This window comes from Galendromus occidentalis, unplaced genomic scaffold, assembly GCF_000255335.2.
Source record: "Galendromus occidentalis unplaced genomic scaffold, Mocc_1.1 scf7180000075574, whole genome shotgun sequence".
In the NCBI taxonomy this organism is placed as follows: domain Eukaryota; kingdom Metazoa; phylum Arthropoda; class Arachnida; order Mesostigmata; family Phytoseiidae; genus Galendromus; species Galendromus occidentalis.
The window spans coordinates 142409-161134 of NW_003803564.1; the positions used below are offsets into that span (position 1 = coordinate 142409).

Consider the following 18726-nt stretch of genomic DNA (forward strand, 5'->3'; position numbering starts at 1 on the left):
GGAGCTCGGCGAGGAACAATCAAAACTCCACCCGTTATCTCTGCGACGATACATTCGCTCTCCTGTGAGAAGGTATCGATGACTGGCCTCGGAGCGGGTACTCGAGGGAGAGGCTCTCGGCCCGCGAGAGAATCGCGGGCAGCCGCGCTCGCACGTTCGGCCAGGCTAAGCCCATCACAAGCTGGGCACCGAAGGAAAAATGACTTAAGGAGGGGAGTGATCAGAAATTTAGGGTGATGTTCGAGACCAAGGACAACGAGATGGGTGTGGAGGTGAAAGCGAGGCTAACGAGAGGGGCGACCATCGGCATATATCCGACTGACTGCGCGGCGTCGAGACGAGTAGAAAAGATTCTCCCCCGAATTCTGATCGTCAAAGGCGCTGCCGAGTTTTTAGTCGTATCCCACAATGAAATAATGAGCGACGCCGTTTGTTATTCTTCGTGCTGGCTCATTGCGAAAATTCGTCACCTGGAATCCGGAACGACGATATCTCGATTCCCGGGGCCTCTTGGAAAATTACGGAAGAAACGTACTAAAGCACAACTTTCCGAGAAGCTTGACGGATTCAGTTCAGAGATATAACTTCCAAGAAACCTGAGAAATGTTGAAGCATCGCGAATTTTGAAAAGGCTTGAAAGCATTCAGATTGAAGCTCCCCTTTGTTGAGTCTATTCCATCATTGGTCATGTCCCCACCCTTTCTCGCGCTTCATCGGTCATCAAATCACGTGTCGCACGGCTCGGTACGCGGATTCTGACGTAGGACTGCGTCTCATGTCGCATCCCCAGTTATATGGGACTCTCTCCGAGGTGAACAAATGCAGCAAAACTGGTCGACCCTTCACGTTGTAACTCTGCGGCGAATTATTCGACTGTCGCCTCAGAGGACCCTGAGTTCTGAGCTGCCCTCGCTCGAAGAAGGGCGGCGCGGGGGTATCGCTGGAACAGGATCCGCTGTATAGGAGCAGTTTACTGAATTTTCAGCTCTCGTGAGCTAGGTTTAGACCCGGACTGCTCTATTCCAGGAATTCCTCGGACTTGGAATGCGCCTCACCTTCGCAACAGCCGATGGCTCATAGCGGGCGTCCTCCGGTTCCGAAAGAGAGATGAGCGATTATCCACGGTGGATATCCTTCTCCGGTATTAGTTCTGAGCTTCAGCGCTCTCTCTATTCCACTAACCAGAGGGAACCGGAAACAGCGGTCCCTCGGGAGATGTCATCATGACGACCGGGCTCCGAGCGAAGATGGAATATTGAGCTGGGTCTCGATGACGTCATTGGAGGGAGCCGATCCCGCTCCCGAACGTCTGGCGAAGGCCTTCCCAGTGCTTCTCCAAGTCAATGTTCCTCGAGAAGATTCATGCATCTTCGTATGTACCTTCTCCCTTCACGAATTTCCCGACTGAGAAAATTGTCGAAAATTTCGCGGCTTTACAAAGAGATAACGTATGGCAAAGCCTACTAGAATGCCCAACGCCTCGTGATAGGCTCCTTGGTGGGCCCTCTCATTCTGTGGATTAGTCGACTAAGCCGGAAGGATTCTTAACGGGTACTGGGGCGTTCGATGCATCGGTCTGAGCACACTTTTCTTGGTATCCGTGAGTGTGTGTCCATGTGATGAAAAAGTCGATTCTTGCCCTACTAATAGGCGCGGTCATCGCGGCAGCGGCTCAAGGTAAACTCCGGTCTGGAAGCTCATTCCACACCATGAGCTCCCCCGGAGAGAAGGAGAGACAAAGAGCTCTCTGGAAACGTCTCCGAGGAGCTCGTATTTTCGTTGATGGATTTCGCCAACGAGTTCCTCCATTTGGAAGGAAAACGCGAGGGATGCTTCAGCTCATCAGGGTTTATCTGCATGAGGGAAGCAGCTAAGCTCTTACGTCTATTCACCAGATGCTCCGGGGAACGGTCACAGCGTGATCCCGAAGGGGGCGAACGCTGAAATCAAATTATGGTGGAATGAATATCCATGCCCGGAAAGTTCGCCGACCTACTCATTGTCTATCTGTCTTGACAAGCGCTGTACACCGGCTGTCACAGATCAATCAAACTACACCGTCAAAGCTGGATTCGGAGTCCCTTTCCCAATCGCTTTCTGGAACGAATACACCATCGGCGTCGCAGCGGAATGCGCAGGAAAATCGGAAAACGTGACATTTTTCCGTGTAGAAACTGGGCCTGGAGGTACGATACGAAGGACGGGGATCCGTTGGAGATGCTCATGGATACGAGTTCGTCCATGTCGGACATTGCCCTCGCCACGCTCGGACAACTGACGGAGCGATATCCATAAACTAATGTCTTAATCATAACCCCAGACCTGCTCCCGTTGCGGAAGTTTTCCGTGGCCTCTGATAGCACCGAGGTTCGCCTCTCTTTCACGAACCCGGAAGGCTCATCCCGAGATGCGGCCCAAGCAATTCGAGTGAAAGTTTGCGATCTACTCAACGTTGCCGACTTCTGCTCGATTGAGGAATCTCTACCGTCCCCAAGGGTGAGTTCGACATGTAAACAACTCAGTTTCGAATCATAAAGCGACGCCCTTTGAGATCTCGGAGCGAAATCGGCTTCCGCGGTCATCAAAACCTATATGATTGTCTCACCATCGTCGCTAACCCGTTCCAGACCGATTTCACTTCGCCCCTGGAGCCCGGAGTGCTTTACAACGTGTCCGCTATCCGTGTGAGGCAGGAAAATTCAACCGAGTACACGAGTCAAGCGTTGACAGACATTTTCACGACAGCATTCTCAATTGGTGTGTTCTTTGAACGTAACTCCGAGTTCCTACTTTGCAAGAACCAACGACCTTTCCCCCGAAAGCGAAGACGTATTGAACGTAGATTCCCTCGATTGGGTTCCGATTCAGGGCTCGATTGCTTTATGTACTCAGTTCGTATTTGCATCATGAGATCATGTCTCCCCTCCCCATTCAGGGAAGCATTACTCCCCGGTCGAGAACCTGACGGTCTCCCTCGAGCCCGAGAGCGGAATCAGTAGGAACGGCATCGAGGAAAATCTCGTCAAGGTCTCAGTTTCGTACTCACGGGTAAGACACACTGTTCCGTCCTCACGAAACTTCACTGCTGAGTGGATTGGTGTGTGCAGAGACCGCTGGAGTACGAGGCGTATCGCACATCTTCTATGTTGACTTGACCCCATTTCATTCTTGTAGCCATCAGGGATCGCTGATCGAAATTTCAAAGGAGTCTTCGCTGAGCTGTACGACACCTACGATGGGCAGAGACGCGGAGATTTCAAATCATATGGGGCGCCACTATCGTTCCCAGGAGTTCCTCTCCATCGGATTTGCAACGTCACCGTTTATGCGGTGCACGGGGACGGGGGGAGAATAGTTTTGTCACGCCCTGAGGAACTCGCCTTCTTCTCCGGAGCCGGAGGTCAGTACAGATTCCGTCCACTCTCCCTTCCGCTCTGAAAGGCATCCTGCGGGAAGTATCATGAATTTCATAATTGGGCTCAGCGTGGGAGACTGAATCTGTTCCGCTGCTAGATGTTGCAGAAGCTTCCTTCACTGTCGACGCTGAGGGGCCGTACGCGAAGATCCACGTATTCTGGGAGAAAGAGCTCTGCAAGGAAGGGGAAGTCCGGTACAAGCTAACCCTCTGTCGAGGGAAATCCGACTGCATCGAGGGCACTACACAGGAGATGAAATACACTTTCGAGAGCACTCCTGAATTCCCGCTCATTCTCTGGACGTCATACAACGTTACCATCGAGGGAGCCTGCGGTGGCGGCCCATTCGTGAGATTGCAGGACTTTGTTGCGGACTCGGGACCCGGAGGTGAGATTTGGTTTCCGCCCAATCTTTTTCAATCGGAGGCAATCTCCGAAGATGCTGATGCACGGGGCACGATTATGAAACTCCCCCTTCCTTCCCCGCAGAGCTGCTCCCTCTGCGAAGCATCACCGTGATCCCGGAAGGTGATGCGGTCAACATCTCTTACACGAAGCCCGACAAGAGACTGCAGAACGTGGCGCATAAAGTCGAGTTACAAATCACAGACGTCCTCAATGGGAATTTCTCCGCAGTGGAGAACGTCCCGATTGAGGAGGTGAGTCCGATCCGGGATGACATGATGGCTTGCTTGAGACGTTTGGGAATATCAATTAAGTCCCCGAACCAAATGCATCGAAGGCCGACCGATCTTGGGGCCGCCGCCGTCGCTCAGCCTTCTATACTTACGGAATCATTCCAGGACGGTTTCAGATTCGCCCATCTCGAAGACGGACATGTATACACTATCGCAGCGCGTCTAACCAAGAGTCTTAGAGCCCCCGTAGCGGCCCTTTACACCAGCCAAGCTCTGACGAGTTTGTTCACTACGGCACTGCAGGGTGAGTTTTCAGCTCTCACGAACAGAACCGGCTTGAATTTCACAAGAGAACGAACCGTGCTGATGAACACCTAATTTCCCTCCTCAGTGAATAATCTCCCCCGTGTGGGGAGCATTTCTATCGCAGTAGGACCGAGCGATTCCGTGGACACCGTCGAAGTCACGGTCACTTGTACGAAGGTTTGAAACTCGTTCCCAATTATGAATCACTACTCGTTCTTCATCGATTTGAATGAACTCCAGATGTATAAGATCGAGCTCATCTAGTCCTCGAGAGTTCGATTCGATTCAGACTCCCTCTTCACAGCCGGCCAGCCGAAGGCTAAACGTCTTCAAGGGATTCTTTGTAGACTTGATCGATTACACGAATGCGCAGAAGATCAGCAGCTTCACGACGAACGGGACCACTTTGACCCTTTCGGGAGTGCCGTCGTACCGAATCTTCAATGTGACCGTACGCGCTCTGTATCAAGTGGCCGGGATGCTGGTCCAATCACCTGACCGCAAATCCTCCTTCTTCTCTGGAATCGAGGGTATTCACGACCTTTGCATATGATTTGGAAGTTTTTCCTCTAGCTCCGTATCTCGAGCTTGTGAAACTGCTCGGGAATCCGTTCCTCGGGACGTCGATTCCTCCCTCTGAGCGCCCTGATCGTTTTGTCATATATTCGCCTCGGACGTAAATCTTCCGATTTCTTCTCCAGACACTTCTAAATTCGGATTCAACTTGACTTCTGACGGCCCGACTGTCAATATTGGGGTCTTCTGGCAGGGAGTTACTTGTATGGAGTCCGCAGCATCCTACCAGCTGACCTTGTGTCGGGAAGACTCGAACTGCATAACGCGGTTGACAGACACGACGACCTACATTTTCGAGAATGATCCACGATTCCCTATTGTGTTCTGGAATGTGTACAACATAATCGTCGAAGCGGCTTGCGATGGACCCTTCGTGAAAATTCAACACCTCTCCGCTGATACGGGACCTGGAGGTGAGCCATGGTTCTTGACGAGCCGGTGTAGGAGCTTCGGGCGGAGGGAATTCGAGGAGTTGAGGATCGATCTTCCTCGTTCCAGAATTGCTTCCACTGCAGAAGGTCACGATGACTGCAAGCGCCGACGCCATGGAGATTTCCTTCGTGAAGCCCGATGAGAAAATACAAAACGTCGCGGAAACCCTGCAATTAGTCGTCTGCGACTTCTACGCCGATACTTGCTCCGAAATGATCACTTTACCGATAGAGAAGGTTAGTCGGATGTCTCGGCAGTCGGCAGGTGAAAATTATTCCCGCCTGTCAAAGTTCTGTTGAGAGAGCGATCTAGAAAGACCCGTCGAAACCATTCTCGGAAACCTCCAAGATAGCGGTCCTACCGGACTTCCTTAATCGAGAGCCGAAACTCTCACTCGTATAACCCACCGTATTCCGGGAGCGATGAAACGGCGCGTCGAGAAGTCGTCTGAAGTCCGGGCCCGCCTGGAATGATTGAAGACGTTTCCGAAAATTTCTAGGCCAATTACACGCTCGAGAGCCCGAAAACCGGTGTTCTGTACGATTTCCGCACAGTTCTGGCGAAACAATTCAATGGATCGACCTATCGGAGTGGAGTTGCCTCGAGGATGTTTGTCGCGAGATACCCGGATGGTGAGCTCAGCGACCGGCTGATCATCATCAATTTACCCTAGCAAGACTTCTGGCTCAGGCTAGGGAGGGTGAATTCAGTTCTCGATCATCGAGAGGGTTAAATACCAAGTATAAACGATTTTCCAGAGAACGAGTACCCGCGTGTCGGAAATGTCACGGTCGAAATAGAGCCGAGTGAGGTGTTGGACCACGTCAAAGCCACGATCAGATCTTTGAAGGTGAGATCGAAGCCTTTCGGACTCACAGCGTCCTGGGAGAGATTTCGAGTCGTAGGTATAAGTTGTAAATCGGTGGCCGACTGTGTAAGACGTGTCAACTCCATTTTCAACTTTGCAGCCGGTGGACAAGGCTGGAAGGAAATTCGAAGGGATCTTCGTGGAGCTCTACGATGTCGAAGATGACCAATATCTTGAGTACCGCTCTTCCGATTCCAATGTTCCCGAAGTGATTATTCCGGCACTCCCGCTCCATTGCACCATCACAGCTACGGCCCACGCTCTCTACAAACAGAATGGCTCTTCGATCTTATCAGCCGGTCGGGAGGTGACCTTCTTCAGCGGAAGCGGAGGTTCGTGTTCTCTCCCCTCCGCAGCAAAGTTCTGCGCTCTTGAACGACTCAAGACACCATTCAATCCCAAGGGTCTGACGATTCATGCGCCTGCAGTCAATCTGAATTTCCCCGGTTGTAAATCTCTACCTCTGAACCACCAGACGCTTCAAGATCAGGCTTCGACGTCATTGCCGACGGACCTCTAGCGGCGATTGAGCTTTGGTGGGAGGAATACGTCTGTAAGGGGACGCCCCCATCCTACCGTGTCACCGCCTGTCTGGGCACCGTTTGCGTTCAACACAACACGGATCGAACGGAGTTCGAGGTGACGAATGGTTTCTCAATCCCTGTGATCTTCTGGACATCCTATAAGATAACTATCGAAGGTCGATGCGCTGGAACATGGGTGAAAATTCAAGAATTCTTCGCAAACACAGGGCCAGGAGGTGAGGAGTTATTTCTTCTCTTCTCGTCAAGAGTCTGAGAGGCGAGGCAAGAACCCGGACGTTGAAGCCGGGAGGGGGATTCTCTAATTGCGAAGTTCTATACATTTCCAGAGTTGCTCCCGCTGCAATACTTATCTGTGGTACCAGGGAACAACTCCACCATCGTTTCGTACGTCTTCCCAAACAAGGCGTCACAAGAAGTGGCGGACAGTGTAGAATTGATTGTTTGCGACGTACTCGCAAATAACTGCCGTCAGGCCGAGAACATCCCGACGAAAGAAGTAAGCTCAGGCGATACGGACGTTCGTCGACACGATTCCTTCTGGTGAAAAATGTCGGATCGCGATTTTTCCTCATTCTGGTCCGAACCACGGAGTATGAGCACGAATAGTCTGCCATACCTTGCTTCTTCCAGATCAGCAACACCCTCACCGACCTCAAACTCGGAGTACTGTACAGTGTCTCCGCACGACTCGTTAAGAAACAAGCGGATTTGAAATACAGCAGTTTGGCAATCAAGAGGAATTTCACGAGCGGACCGGCCGACGGTAAGATCCTAAAAACCCAGAAAACAGCGAAAGAGCCGAAGGGCGAGTGAGACGTTTTCATAGAGCCACAACGGTCCTCTTCACGGTCTCAAAGAACGGGGGGGGATTGAGGCAGAGATCAAGGATTTCGTCAAACGCAAGGGCCCTGCGTGATTGGTGGAATTTTCTCTTTCAGAGAAACTTTTCCCCCCCGTGGAGACCCCCGATGTTTCCATGGAACCTGGTCCTTCGGAAAACGAAATCCTGGTCAATTTGACGTGTTTGGAGGTAGGACCTCCACTTCACGAACTTTGCCTGATAGTGCCGATTGCCCTGAGAACCTTCCAAGAAACGGTCCCGATTGTCCGTAAATCCCTCGTGGAGCAAAGGAATACTACCCCTTCTGATTTTCCCTCGCAGCCGAAGCGTGTCGGTGACAAAATTTTCTACGGGATCTTCGTGGAATTGTACGACTTCGTGGAAAAGCGAATGATAAATACCATTGCGACCCCCGGAACCAAGCTTCGGCTTCCCCCGTTGCCACGCTACCGCAGCTTCAATGCGACTGTTCATGCCGTTTATAAGGACGGAACAGATTCCGTTCAGTCCGTCGGTCGGAGAATTCATTTTTTCACCCACATCGGAGGTCTGTACAGCGACTTTCCAGTCCGCATTCTTCATCCGAAGACCCCGTTGAACTCCGCCTTGAAAGCCTCAATCCAGGAGTGAATCTGGCGGATCGGAGACTCGCTAAAATCAATTTTGGTTGCTAGAGCTGAAGGTCCCGAAGCCTGAAATCGTCAAATTGGCGTCCGTCACCGGCACAACCGCTGTGGTCCTCTGGTCACAGCGGACATCGACATTGACACTGCCCTTGTTGTTCAAAGTGACCTTGAAAGAGGTCTCGAGCGGTAAGGTCTCAACTGAGGAAGTGGATAATCCGGAGAGTAAAGGCGTCGTACTCCGGGACCTCAAGCCTCAGACGGAGTATGTCGTCAGTTTGACCGCCTACATTCGAGCTGAGCAGATGTACCATCAGACTTCGGATGAGAAGAAAGTCATCACCGCGACGAAAGGTTTGAATGCTCTCAGTAATTTTCTCAGAGGAGGTCGCGAGAACCCATCGCAGACCTCAATCTCAGGATCGAAGTGGCTTCCGGAAATTTCCAGAAGTCTCTCGAAGAACTCCGATGACTGACTCGTTGACCTCATTCTCCAGATGCGTTGAAACCTGTCTTGAAATTGAAGAGCCTTGAGCCCGACTACAAACTACAGCTGACATGGGACGTCCTTGTGCCTCCCGAGGCTGCCGAAACATGCTACTTCGTGGCAATGATATGTTCGGACCGGAAACGATGCTCAGATCGCAAGATAAGCGACAAGAACCTTCGCTCAACCACATTCGATACACTTCCGTACACAAATTACACTGCTTGGGTCCGAAGTGAATGCAGATTCGAAGAAGGCCTCTTCGTCACCGTCGAATCGGAATTCCTTCAGTACACTACAAACGAAGGTAATCCTCTAAGGTTTCCATTAATATCGGCTCTTCCTTCTTGATTGTAGCTGGATAGGTCTCGAGCCTTAAGATACTATCTAAGGATCCTCGACGAGCGGCTCCTGCCCCGGTCAAGAAACTGAGAAAGATGAATCCACAGTTCTGGCTCCGGTCGAAAGAATAGAATACACTGCTCTAAGTGAGACTTCTGTCGTCGTCAAATGGACCGTCCCGAAAAATCAAATCTATACGGATTTCAACGTGCAGTGGACCAAGATCGGAGGAGACGGATTCGTCGCATCCACGGATCTCAAAGCTCTGGAACTCAATCTCGACAGTCTCGATCGTGCAAGCGGCTACAAAGTGCAAGTGAAAGTTGTCAGGGAGTACAAAGGAGAAGTTTTCCACTCGGAGCCCACTGCCATCTCGGTGTATCCCAAGTTTCCAGGTGAAAATTGTTCCATTCACAATCCTCCGGAAGCCATTCCCGGACGGTCCCCTTCCCTGAAAGGCATCCGGATTCTTGGTCCCAGTTCTCAATGGTCACTCTATTCTCTTCCCAGCGCCTCCTCAAGTCACTGGACTTATTGCGGGTCAGAAGCCCTATAGGAATACAATCACGGCGAGGTGGTCGAGAATCGATTCGGACCATGGAACGATCAGATACAAAGTCAAGACTGTCTGTCTCGAGACCAACACGTGGTAGGTGAATTCATGCGCGCCCATCCATTCTGGAACCCCCGCGAGAAGCCGATTGCAACCGTCTTCGGTTCGATCCCGGGACAAATAATCGGGGTTCCGGAGATACATACGGATGTGCCACCTTCCAGGCAGACGACCGCTGTCGAGATTGAATTCAGTTCATCTAAAATCAAGGAATACAAAACGGAGTGCAATGTCAGCGTTTCATCCTGCCTGCAGGATCTGAGAGAGGATTTAGTCTGCTCTCAGCCTGTCGTGGAGACCTTCAGCTTTTTCTCCTTACGTAAGTCTCGACTCCGAGAAGAGTGCAAAACAATTTGATGCCACAGGCAGTACTCCCTCGGTCCTCCAAGCCGAGAAAATCTTCTCCTGTTGGGATTCTACTTGGAAATAATTGAATTCTTTCCTCAAAGCCAAACCTACGGCAGTCAAGACGAGCTTCCAAAAAGATGGAATCTACGATGTTGAAGTGAGCTATCCCTCATTCGTGAGCCATCTTGAGAACATCGGATATCAGCTCGCAAACAAGGCTGGGCTTTACTCGTCCACGTGTCGGAAGAAAGGCACCAAGTCCTCTATCGTTGACTATCGCTACGACCAGCGAGTGACCAGGAAGGCTCGTCTCTGTATCAATGACCTCGTGGGGGTAGAGAGCGAATTCTCCTTCGAGACGAACGTAGGCGGTAAGGATCAATGGAGCTACCGAGTATCGTCGTTGATGAGAACGACTCCTGAAGAGTTGATCGACAGATGAGCAGAAGTCTCCCTTAAATCAACTGAAGTCTGCTTTGAAGGGACCGAAGTCTTCTCTAGATAAACCCTCTCTCATTTGTAGTGCCCGGAATGCCTTCCGAACCGAGAGTTCAAGTCGACTTGAGGACTCTGAAGATAGAATGGTCGAAACCTGAGGACGCGAGAGGTCCCATCAATGGATACATTGTCGACATCAGTTTTGGTGACTCTCGGGAGCCCAACGAAGCCATCACCCTGAGGACGTCACAGAATAACCTGACGGTCACAGTCGACGAAGAGTACACGAGGTCGAGTGTCTTCTGATTATCATGGGAGAACGTGAAACTGGGGACGACCAGAATTGTCCTGATCAGAGGATCGGCCCTTTCCTGACGGGAAATCTTCAATTTTTCCAGATATAAGGTGGCAGTTCGAGCTTACAATTTGGACAAATTCGACAAGAAAGCCGAGAGAATCGGCTGGAACTCAGTGGCTTACGTCAAAACCCTGGGGAAAGGTAATCGCAGCTCGTCTAATCTCCATCTGAAGGCGGGAAAGTGGGAACGAGAAAGACAACTCTCGCGTATGCGGGAACCGCCGCGGAGAATCAAAATTGATTTCGAATCTCTTCGTAGGTCCCCCGCCACCAGAAAACTTTGAGAAGACTGTGATCGAGGGCCGCTCCAGAATTCACTGGGAGGAGGTCAAAGATCCGAGATTCAACGTCACATGGTATAAGGTCCTCGCTACGTCGATGACGGATTTATCACAGACGGAACTGTGCGACGAAAAGCCGCTTTTAGATCTTTCCGTTCTGACTCCTTACACCGAATACCACGTCGAAGTCTCGAGCTGTGTCGATGGAGACTTATCACCGTGTGGTAAACCCGGGAAATTCATGGTGACTACCGACGCATCCAGTGAGTTCATCTGAATGATCGGGCCAATGACTCTTCTGTTTCCGAAGTATCGTCGCCTACATAAGACAATATCTACAAGTCACGTTCTTCCTTCACCCCGAAGATCCAGGTCCACCAGATGTGATGCTGGTGGAAGCGAATGCGACCTCTATGAGCATTCGTTGGACGATCCCCAAAGCAGCCAATGGTCCGATCGATGGTTACGAGTTCGCGTACATGGTGAAAGCGTCCGGGGGAACTCCCTCCGAGTGGTCAAGAACAAACAGTCAGGATCGTTTCACCGAGTTGAAAGACCTGGCGGCGGGGACGGAGTACTTGATTCACGTTCGAGCTTTCAACTTGAACGCACTGAGTGATCCGATGTACTCGTCTGTGGGAGTCCTCACGGCGTCGACAGAAGGTACACCGATTGAAGATATCTAGTTTTCTGCTGGACCGGAGAGATAGCCGCGGAAGTTCCCCGTCTTATGACAGTACAATATTCAGAACGGTTCATTCATTTCAGGATCCTCATCGGCGGGTATCCTCACCGGAATGCTCAGTGTTTTCGGTATTTCGCTTCTGTGCGGACTCTCGTACGCCGGGTATATCCTATACAGAAAGAGAACGAGGTGGGTACGACAGAGATCGACGGAGAGCTGATCTGAGAAATGCAAGTACGGTAAAATTATTATGATTGATACTGACAATCGGACGTATCTGTGCTTCAGCAATTCTCTCCTGCTAAATAGAGGACCTCAACGTGACTCATGTGCGGCCCTGCAAGAAATAGATCTCTAGAAACGACAGAATAATATTCTCATGACGGAACGAACATTTCCCCTGTGCTTCATCTGTGCCTACTACAACATCCCATGACCTTCTCACACCGTTTGCGGAGGAAGAAAGATTTCAATAAAAAATATGGGACCAAGCTGTCTCTTGATAATCCTTTGGCATTCGAATTTTTCAATTAGTAGGAGTACCGGATGGGCTCGGTCTCCGATCTGGCCGAGAATGGAAATCCTTTCAACTTTCGATCCTCCAAGTGTATTCGGAGGCGCGACGGGGAATTCTCGCAGCGATGAGATAGGCTCATCAAGGGAGAGACTGTTCGGCTACGAAAATTTTGTTATTTTCCGGTAGACCTGAATCAGCTCAAGCAGTCTCGGGGATCATCATCATCCGCGCTCGGCTGCGAACATTAGTCGGAGAATAATGACACGGAATGCGCAAATTGCGATCGGAAACCCGAGTGAGATCTCTCAGCGGCGGCACCACTTGTCCATAGATGCCGGAGTCAGACGCAAGATGCTCCTCACACCTGGGATACTCTACGAGGAGTTTTTCGGACAACGGGACGAGCGGGCCAGCCGCCGGATCCTCGGTTCTACTCCCGAATTTCCGCGTCAACTATGTGTGAGGGCGTTCCGGGCAACACGAATCTCGTTCTTGACAGTTCTAGTCCGATTGCCTGAACAGGGAACCCTTCCCCAGCTTTCGAGGCATATTCACACTCTCGCACCCTACTATGTACATTCAGGTCAATGCATTTCGATAGAATTCGGCCTTATACTCTAACATTGAAAGAGCTGATCTGATCAGTCATCACGGAGAGCTGTTCGCAGGTACTGCGGCCTTCCCTAGTTTCTCGATGTGACTCGATTCGAGCGAGCTGAAACAGCTGTGAAAATCGCTCCGGGACCGCACACCTGGGATTGATATGATGACTAAGAATGCCGAAGTCACCTTTTGACGTCAGTCTGATCCTCGGACGGAGTAAAAACTACACGTGCCGACCCAGATTCGGAGGCGGCTCGCGAAAAGATCGATCATCGATCCTTTGGAATCAGGCTTCATTTCGCGTCCTTCGAATCCTACGAGGCCTTCTGCCCCGTTAGGACCCTCTTCGGCGAGAAGTGACTCTCGAAATCGATGACCGAGCTTGCATCCATGTGCCATTCTGCCCCCGATTCCCGATGTGCGGGCACAGTTTTCCGAGAGTTCATCGTTCGACACGATCCTGATGTGTTTCGGCCAAGCTGTAGCGTGAACAGAAAGACATTTGAAGCGATGGCGAGTTGCGGTAGTTGCAGAAAACTCCCTCTTATGTCTCTGGGGGAGAAGCATGACTTATCTGAACCACGTCATTCAAGTTCGTTTCTCCCTCGAGCCCTTTCGTCTCTTGCTCTCTGCTTCCACAGATGTCGGAACGCAATTGGTCCGAATCGTGACCAGCGAGTCCCTCCAGCCAGTGTCTAGTGCTCAATTCAAAAATCATCAAGGATCGCAGGGAGTGATAGTTTCTCATGCTAACGGAATTCTTCGCTTGAACTCCGTTCAGCCTCGCGAAGTACGATGGCTCTGCTTTTAGCCCCGTTCGCCATGATCTCCACGGCTAGGATCGTGGCACCGCCGATGGCCGTGGCGACTTTCGCCGCGAACGTTCTGGTTTGTGTGGTGCCCGAGCGGCTCGAACCGCTCGTGAGTGAGGAGCTCCAGAGATTCGTCATGGTTCCCCCCTGGTGTCCATCGGAAGAAACTATGGAGACTCCGCGGTTCCGGACCGCGATGCGTTACATACTCACCGCTCTGTCGTGGATAACTTCGGGCGACCCGATCTCCAGATTCGGCCTATACTTATTAGAGCGCTTCGCGCTCCCGGAGTCGCTCACTTCGCCTGTGGTACCGAATGCAGCAGAAGCTGCGCAGTGATTTGAATGGTCATCGATGGCTGAGCGGTTGCTCACCTTAGCTTTCCTCATCATCGGACGGAGTGTCGACGAGCAGCGAAGCCGGCCTTCGATTATTGAACGTTCCCGGGGCCGCATACAATTTCTTCGACCCGATGTCAATAAAATATTTCTCCGCATTCTCGGTGCATATCCCGCTCGGAAATTATTCTTGGCGAAGTTTTCTGTCGAACATCTGTTGTGCAGAAAGACAGAATACATTTGTGAGCACGGTAGGTGTCAGTCAGCGGAATCACTGTGCATCGGAGGAGGGCCTCGACGATCTGGACCGCAGATGTCAGGTACGGATCAGCTTCGAGCGAAGTCCGAGTTTCTGTAGAATCGGGAAAAAAATCCATCGGCCGCCGGCTAGGAGCCGGGACCCTTCTGACGACCGGTGAACACTGCCGAATATTCTTCCCGATCTGTAATGAGCGAAGATCGATTATGTCATAGCGAGGAATCATCATGATTCTGTAGGAAGTCGTCTTGTATCCGAGGGTGATCAGGAACAGAAACATGCCTGTATGAAGAAGCGCCTTGAAATTTACCTCTAAGGAGCAAGTTACTTCTGAGCGTCTGTCCGTCACCGATCTCTATCAATCCCAGCGCGTGTTCCTGATGGCTCAGGTCATCTCCACTTATTATCGGAATCCGATAGGCCTCATGCGATAGCGATACTCTCCGCTCCAGAACCCATGTCAGGGTTCGCCCTGGATTGACCTCACAGATGAAGATGCCCGTCCCGCGAAGCTGCTGCATCTCCATTGTGTTCTCGCTTATGGAAATGAAGAAACTTTCAAATATATCTAGGGATCAGTTCGGAAATACGACGGGGAAAAATTGTCGCAGCAGCGGCGAAAACACTCGGTGAGAACTTCGCGGATTGCATTCTCTCTGACTCATTGTCGTTAGACGAAGGCACAAAGTCTCTGTGAGAGAATGAGAGAATACTACATCTCACAATCAGCGAGGCGCGGCGCGGAATCCTATTTACACGCTAGTGCCTGCGACGCCCGCAGGCCCTCCTCACGGATACAGATGAGCGATAATCACATCCGAAGATACCGTCTTGTCTGATAATTGGACCTGCTCATCAGGCCCTCCGGAAACTCTTACAATATTAGATTCAAGAGCTCTCAGCTTCCGAAGCAAAGTATTGCATCACAATCGCGCACGGGTATCTGGCGGGGCTGCCGCGAGTACTCTGAAAGTGTAGAGAAGCTCGACAGTGCACCAGAGCAGGAGCCGAGGCTGTATCGATCGATCCCGGCGTTGGGACTCGACTGTTTATAAGGACGGGGATTTCGATTCCCTTCGATGCCTTGACGGAAACTCCTTGAACGATTCCGAAATCCGTGGCCAGCTCATTTTGAATCGATAGCTCCGGAATTTACCAACGATACTGTCCTTTTCGGAATGCTGACGCCTTCGCTCCCCAGCCACGGCTTCACAATGAAGAAGCAGCCGCACGGGAGTCTCTCCTCGTGGTCGCCCACCGCCCCGGAAACTGGGAATGCAGTGTAGAAAACCCGTTTCGTCGTAGTTTAGAAATGATACGATACCAATGAAATACAGGATTCGGACCTGCAATCTTCCGTTCAGGCAGCTTCTACTCCGAACCCAACTGGCTTGTCACGGCGTTGCTTTCATCCGGCTCACGAGACCGTTGTGATCTATGCGACTTGACTCCCGTAATGGCGGGAGTACAGGTCACGTCCCAGTCCGCTCCGAGTCATGCGCATCGGCCGGATCGAGCGACTTTCTCTACCCACGGACACCACATATACCATACAGGGTTACCGTATTGCTAACGTTGCAACAATGATGGATGTTGGATGGTCCGGAAAGCATGCCTCATCGATCCGTTGAGGAACCGCAATCTTCGTTGGTCTTTACGCAGCCCTTAGTCTTCACGATAATCGTGACTAATTTGATCGTAATCAGGTAGATGGTTTACCAGCACATGTCGTTAGCGGAACAGTTCTGTGGAAATGACGCCGACGGTGAGATTATTTTATCTCATATCCTTTCCGAGATATCGTCTGGCGGCCATGTGCCCGAGTCTCCCAAAGACGTCACTGATGAGCCTTGACAGATGAGTAACATTGTTGCTCTGACGAGAACTCGCTGGAAGCAGCTGGAGCTCGAGCACCTCCAGACAGTGATTGGCGTCAGCGAATGAGAAATGAACGCAGGCGACACAGGACACGATGGACTGACATTCAGCGCCAGAAATATGTTTTCCGGGGACAGAGGGCAAGAATTGTGGAAAATCCAAGATCGAGGTAGACCGAAAACAAATATGCCCCTCGCTGCGAGTCATGCAAAGACTGACTGATTTCTTGATTACTAGGTGCGGCTCTCGGAGCCACCTACCCCAATCCGAGGCCTTCGGGCAACGTCACATGAACGTTCCTTCCGCTGATCCCCATAACTCAATTTTTCTCCATCGGAACCGCTAAGCTCTCTCCAATCGTTCATTGCCGGTGCTTCGGCCTGGCAGTCGGTCTGGCGAATCCCACGGTGCAATCGTCTCCGTGGAGGCTTCGGAGGGGGGAACTGCGTTTCTGAAAGAGTCATCTTTTCCCACTGGGAGCATCTAAAATAGGTATCAAGCAGTGGGTCCACCATAAGCCGAGAATTACCTAACTGAAATGACCTCTCTGTGGATCCTGATAATCCTCGAGCCCTCTCTGTAGGATCGATGAAATTCCTTGATGTGAGCTGCAGTGTGAGCTCTCGTTGACGCGAGTATCTGCGATGGGTTCCAAAGATACCAGGGGTTTGTTCGTTTTGCTGACGATCGCTACGCTTGTCTTCTCGGCAGAGTGTGAGTTCGTGACGTTTGATGAATGTCCAATGCGGGGCTCGATTGAGTGCTTCACGGACGAGTCGGTCCGAGCTTGCAAATCGAAACAATTTTCGAGTTATGCCCCTACGTGTGAAACGATTCTTCCAGGTGGAAGCGAGAATAGGGCTCCAAAATACATGCTCACTCTTCCTCCGCCGAGAAACTTGGTCGTGACGCTTGTCGATGAGACAACGATCACCTTACAATGGGATGCGCCGCTGCGGTCACCCCAGGATCTCAAGATCGATGGCTATGCGATCGCCTACAATTGCAGCGATGAAGCCACTGCTGGCAGGAAACAGATGCTCGTGTCGTGGCGACTCGTTGAGGTTGTTCCGATTGGAGACACTACTACGATGCTGAGAGCTCCTAGGATGCCAAAAGTAAAATACTGACATTGCTTCAAAACAGGAACAAGTCGAACGGACCCACACGATACGAAACCTGCGTCCTTCGACGGAGTACGAAATTTATTTGTGTGCTTACGGCACTCACAATGGAGTATTAGCTCTCTCGACAACAACCAGCGTCAGTGTCTACACAGGACGTAAGTTCTGGCTCTGAGTATCGAAATATTTTCTAACAAAAAAAAAGTTTTCCATATGGGAGCGCGGATGGAAACGGCTCATCTAGGATCTAGACTGATCATTTCCTGGCTGTGATACTTCTCGGTTTTCAGCGCTGCTGAAGTCCTTGGGTTACCTGTTTCCCGTGGCAGCGATGCTCGTCATCATTGTGGTCGGAACCGTGGTTTACATTCGAATCCGCGAGAAAAGCGAAAATCCCATTTTAGTGATGTAGAGGAATAAAACAGGAGCTGTCACACGTATGGGATCTTCAACAAACTTCACAGTCGACATATTACACAGCTCGACAGCCAAATCGTTACAAAGAAAGTGATAGCTATTTCGGGGTAAACCGGGGGCGCTGAATCCGAATTTCGTAACAGATTTTCTCCATCAGGTCTAGTTTTCCCGAAATTTCAATTTTCCGATTTTTTGCCATTTTTCGTCTTCAAAAAATTCTAGCTCCGCCCCTGAGTGGACTAGATCGATGAAACTTTGGCGGCGGATAGACCTCGGTTGGGGCTATACCTGGCCGAGTTTTGGTGCGATTCGTAGCAGTGGTCTCTGAGCTAGAGCCATCGGAAATTAAAAAAAAGAAGAAAAAAGTAGGAGAGGGACCTCTTAGGAAGCACTTGACGGAAAAACTAGGACCTTTGAAGCGGTCTGACCTCGACAATTCGATAGAGGAGGCTTTTACGAGCATTTTGAGACCAAGCAGAGCAAAATCGGTCGATCCGTTCAGTTTATATTCGCAAAAACATTGAAAAGGGTCTCGCAGGAAATGTGCCCCTTTTTGAAAATCGCTTCGGCGACCAACTCCAGAGAGCTGTATCTCCGGAACGGTTCGTCGTAGAGCGACGATCGAAGGCGCGTTGGAAAGCTGAGTCTGAGAGCTTTCATTTGTGCTAGTCAGATCGGAAAAAGGATCAGTTGGGACGGAGATATATGACGATTTTCTTCAGATTTCACAGACAGATTTTCTAAGTACCCGAAAACCCTTTTTTCATTGAATAAGCCCAATTGGATTCTACCATCATTCGGCTTGCGGAGGCTCCATCTAGAGGACGGTATGGAGAGGCGTCAGAGTACCCCGGGGAGATCATTCCAGATATCTGGCGACTTACTCATGGATTTCGGTTAAGCATCCGAAGCAGGGCTCCGGAATGCTCATCAGTGGGCTAGTTTCTGCGAGCCTCGAATAAGTAGAGTCCATGATACCA

At 50.9% G+C, this 18726-nt stretch overlaps 2 protein-coding genes across 2 annotated transcripts; both read left to right on the forward strand.

Annotated features, from left to right (window-relative positions):
• The first annotated feature begins 1568 nt into the window (after positions 1-1568).
• Positions 1569-12311, forward strand: LOC100903100 (uncharacterized). Its single transcript, XM_003737543.1, has 33 exons — positions 1569-1677; positions 1896-2186; positions 2321-2496; positions 2628-2757; positions 2936-3048; positions 3175-3400; positions 3514-3804; positions 3906-4075; positions 4220-4358; positions 4446-4537; positions 4665-4890; positions 5062-5349; positions 5435-5604; positions 5868-6000; positions 6127-6218; positions 6337-6568; positions 6712-6996; positions 7108-7277; positions 7412-7544; positions 7720-7811; positions 7944-8169; positions 8297-8599; positions 8743-9039; positions 9182-9469; positions 9585-9723; positions 9852-10006; positions 10137-10406; positions 10559-10763; positions 10872-10972; positions 11091-11375; positions 11479-11775; positions 11881-11986; positions 12086-12311. Exons 1-33 carry the CDS (start codon positions 1620-1622, stop codon positions 12153-12155), a joined length of 6249 nt encoding a protein of 2082 aa, XP_003737591.1. The 5' UTR covers positions 1569-1619; the 3' UTR covers positions 12156-12311.
• Positions 12312-16816: 4505 nt separating this feature from the next.
• LOC100901140 (uncharacterized) lies at positions 16817-17769 on the forward strand. Its single transcript, XM_003737534.1, has 4 exons — positions 16817-16919; positions 17049-17269; positions 17352-17487; positions 17620-17769. Exons 1-4 carry the CDS (start codon positions 16850-16852, stop codon positions 17739-17741), a joined length of 549 nt encoding a protein of 182 aa, XP_003737582.1. The 5' UTR covers positions 16817-16849; the 3' UTR covers positions 17742-17769.
• Positions 17770-18726: the final 957 nt, after the last annotated feature.

Excerpts from the sequence above, each read along its gene's own strand:
- LOC100903100 (XM_003737543.1), top strand. The coding sequence starts at position 1,620 with ATGAAAAAGTCGATTCTTGCCCTACTAATAGGCGCGGTCATCGCGGCA. Across the intron at positions 4,891-5,061 it reads CTTCTTCTCTGGAATCGAGG|ACACTTCTAAATTCGGATTC; the intron begins GTATTCACGACC and ends TTTCTTCTCCAG. Across the intron at positions 11,987-12,085 it reads CTATACAGAAAGAGAACGAG|CAATTCTCTCCTGCTAAATA; the intron begins GTGGGTACGACA and ends TCTGTGCTTCAG.
- LOC100901140 (XM_003737534.1), top strand. The coding sequence starts at position 16,850 with ATGGGTTCCAAAGATACCAGGGGTTTGTTCGTTTTGCTGACGATCGCT. Across the intron at positions 17,270-17,351 it reads TGTCGTGGCGACTCGTTGAG|GAACAAGTCGAACGGACCCA; the intron begins GTTGTTCCGATT and ends GCTTCAAAACAG. Across the intron at positions 17,488-17,619 it reads CGTCAGTGTCTACACAGGAC|CGCTGCTGAAGTCCTTGGGT; the intron begins GTAAGTTCTGGC and ends CTCGGTTTTCAG.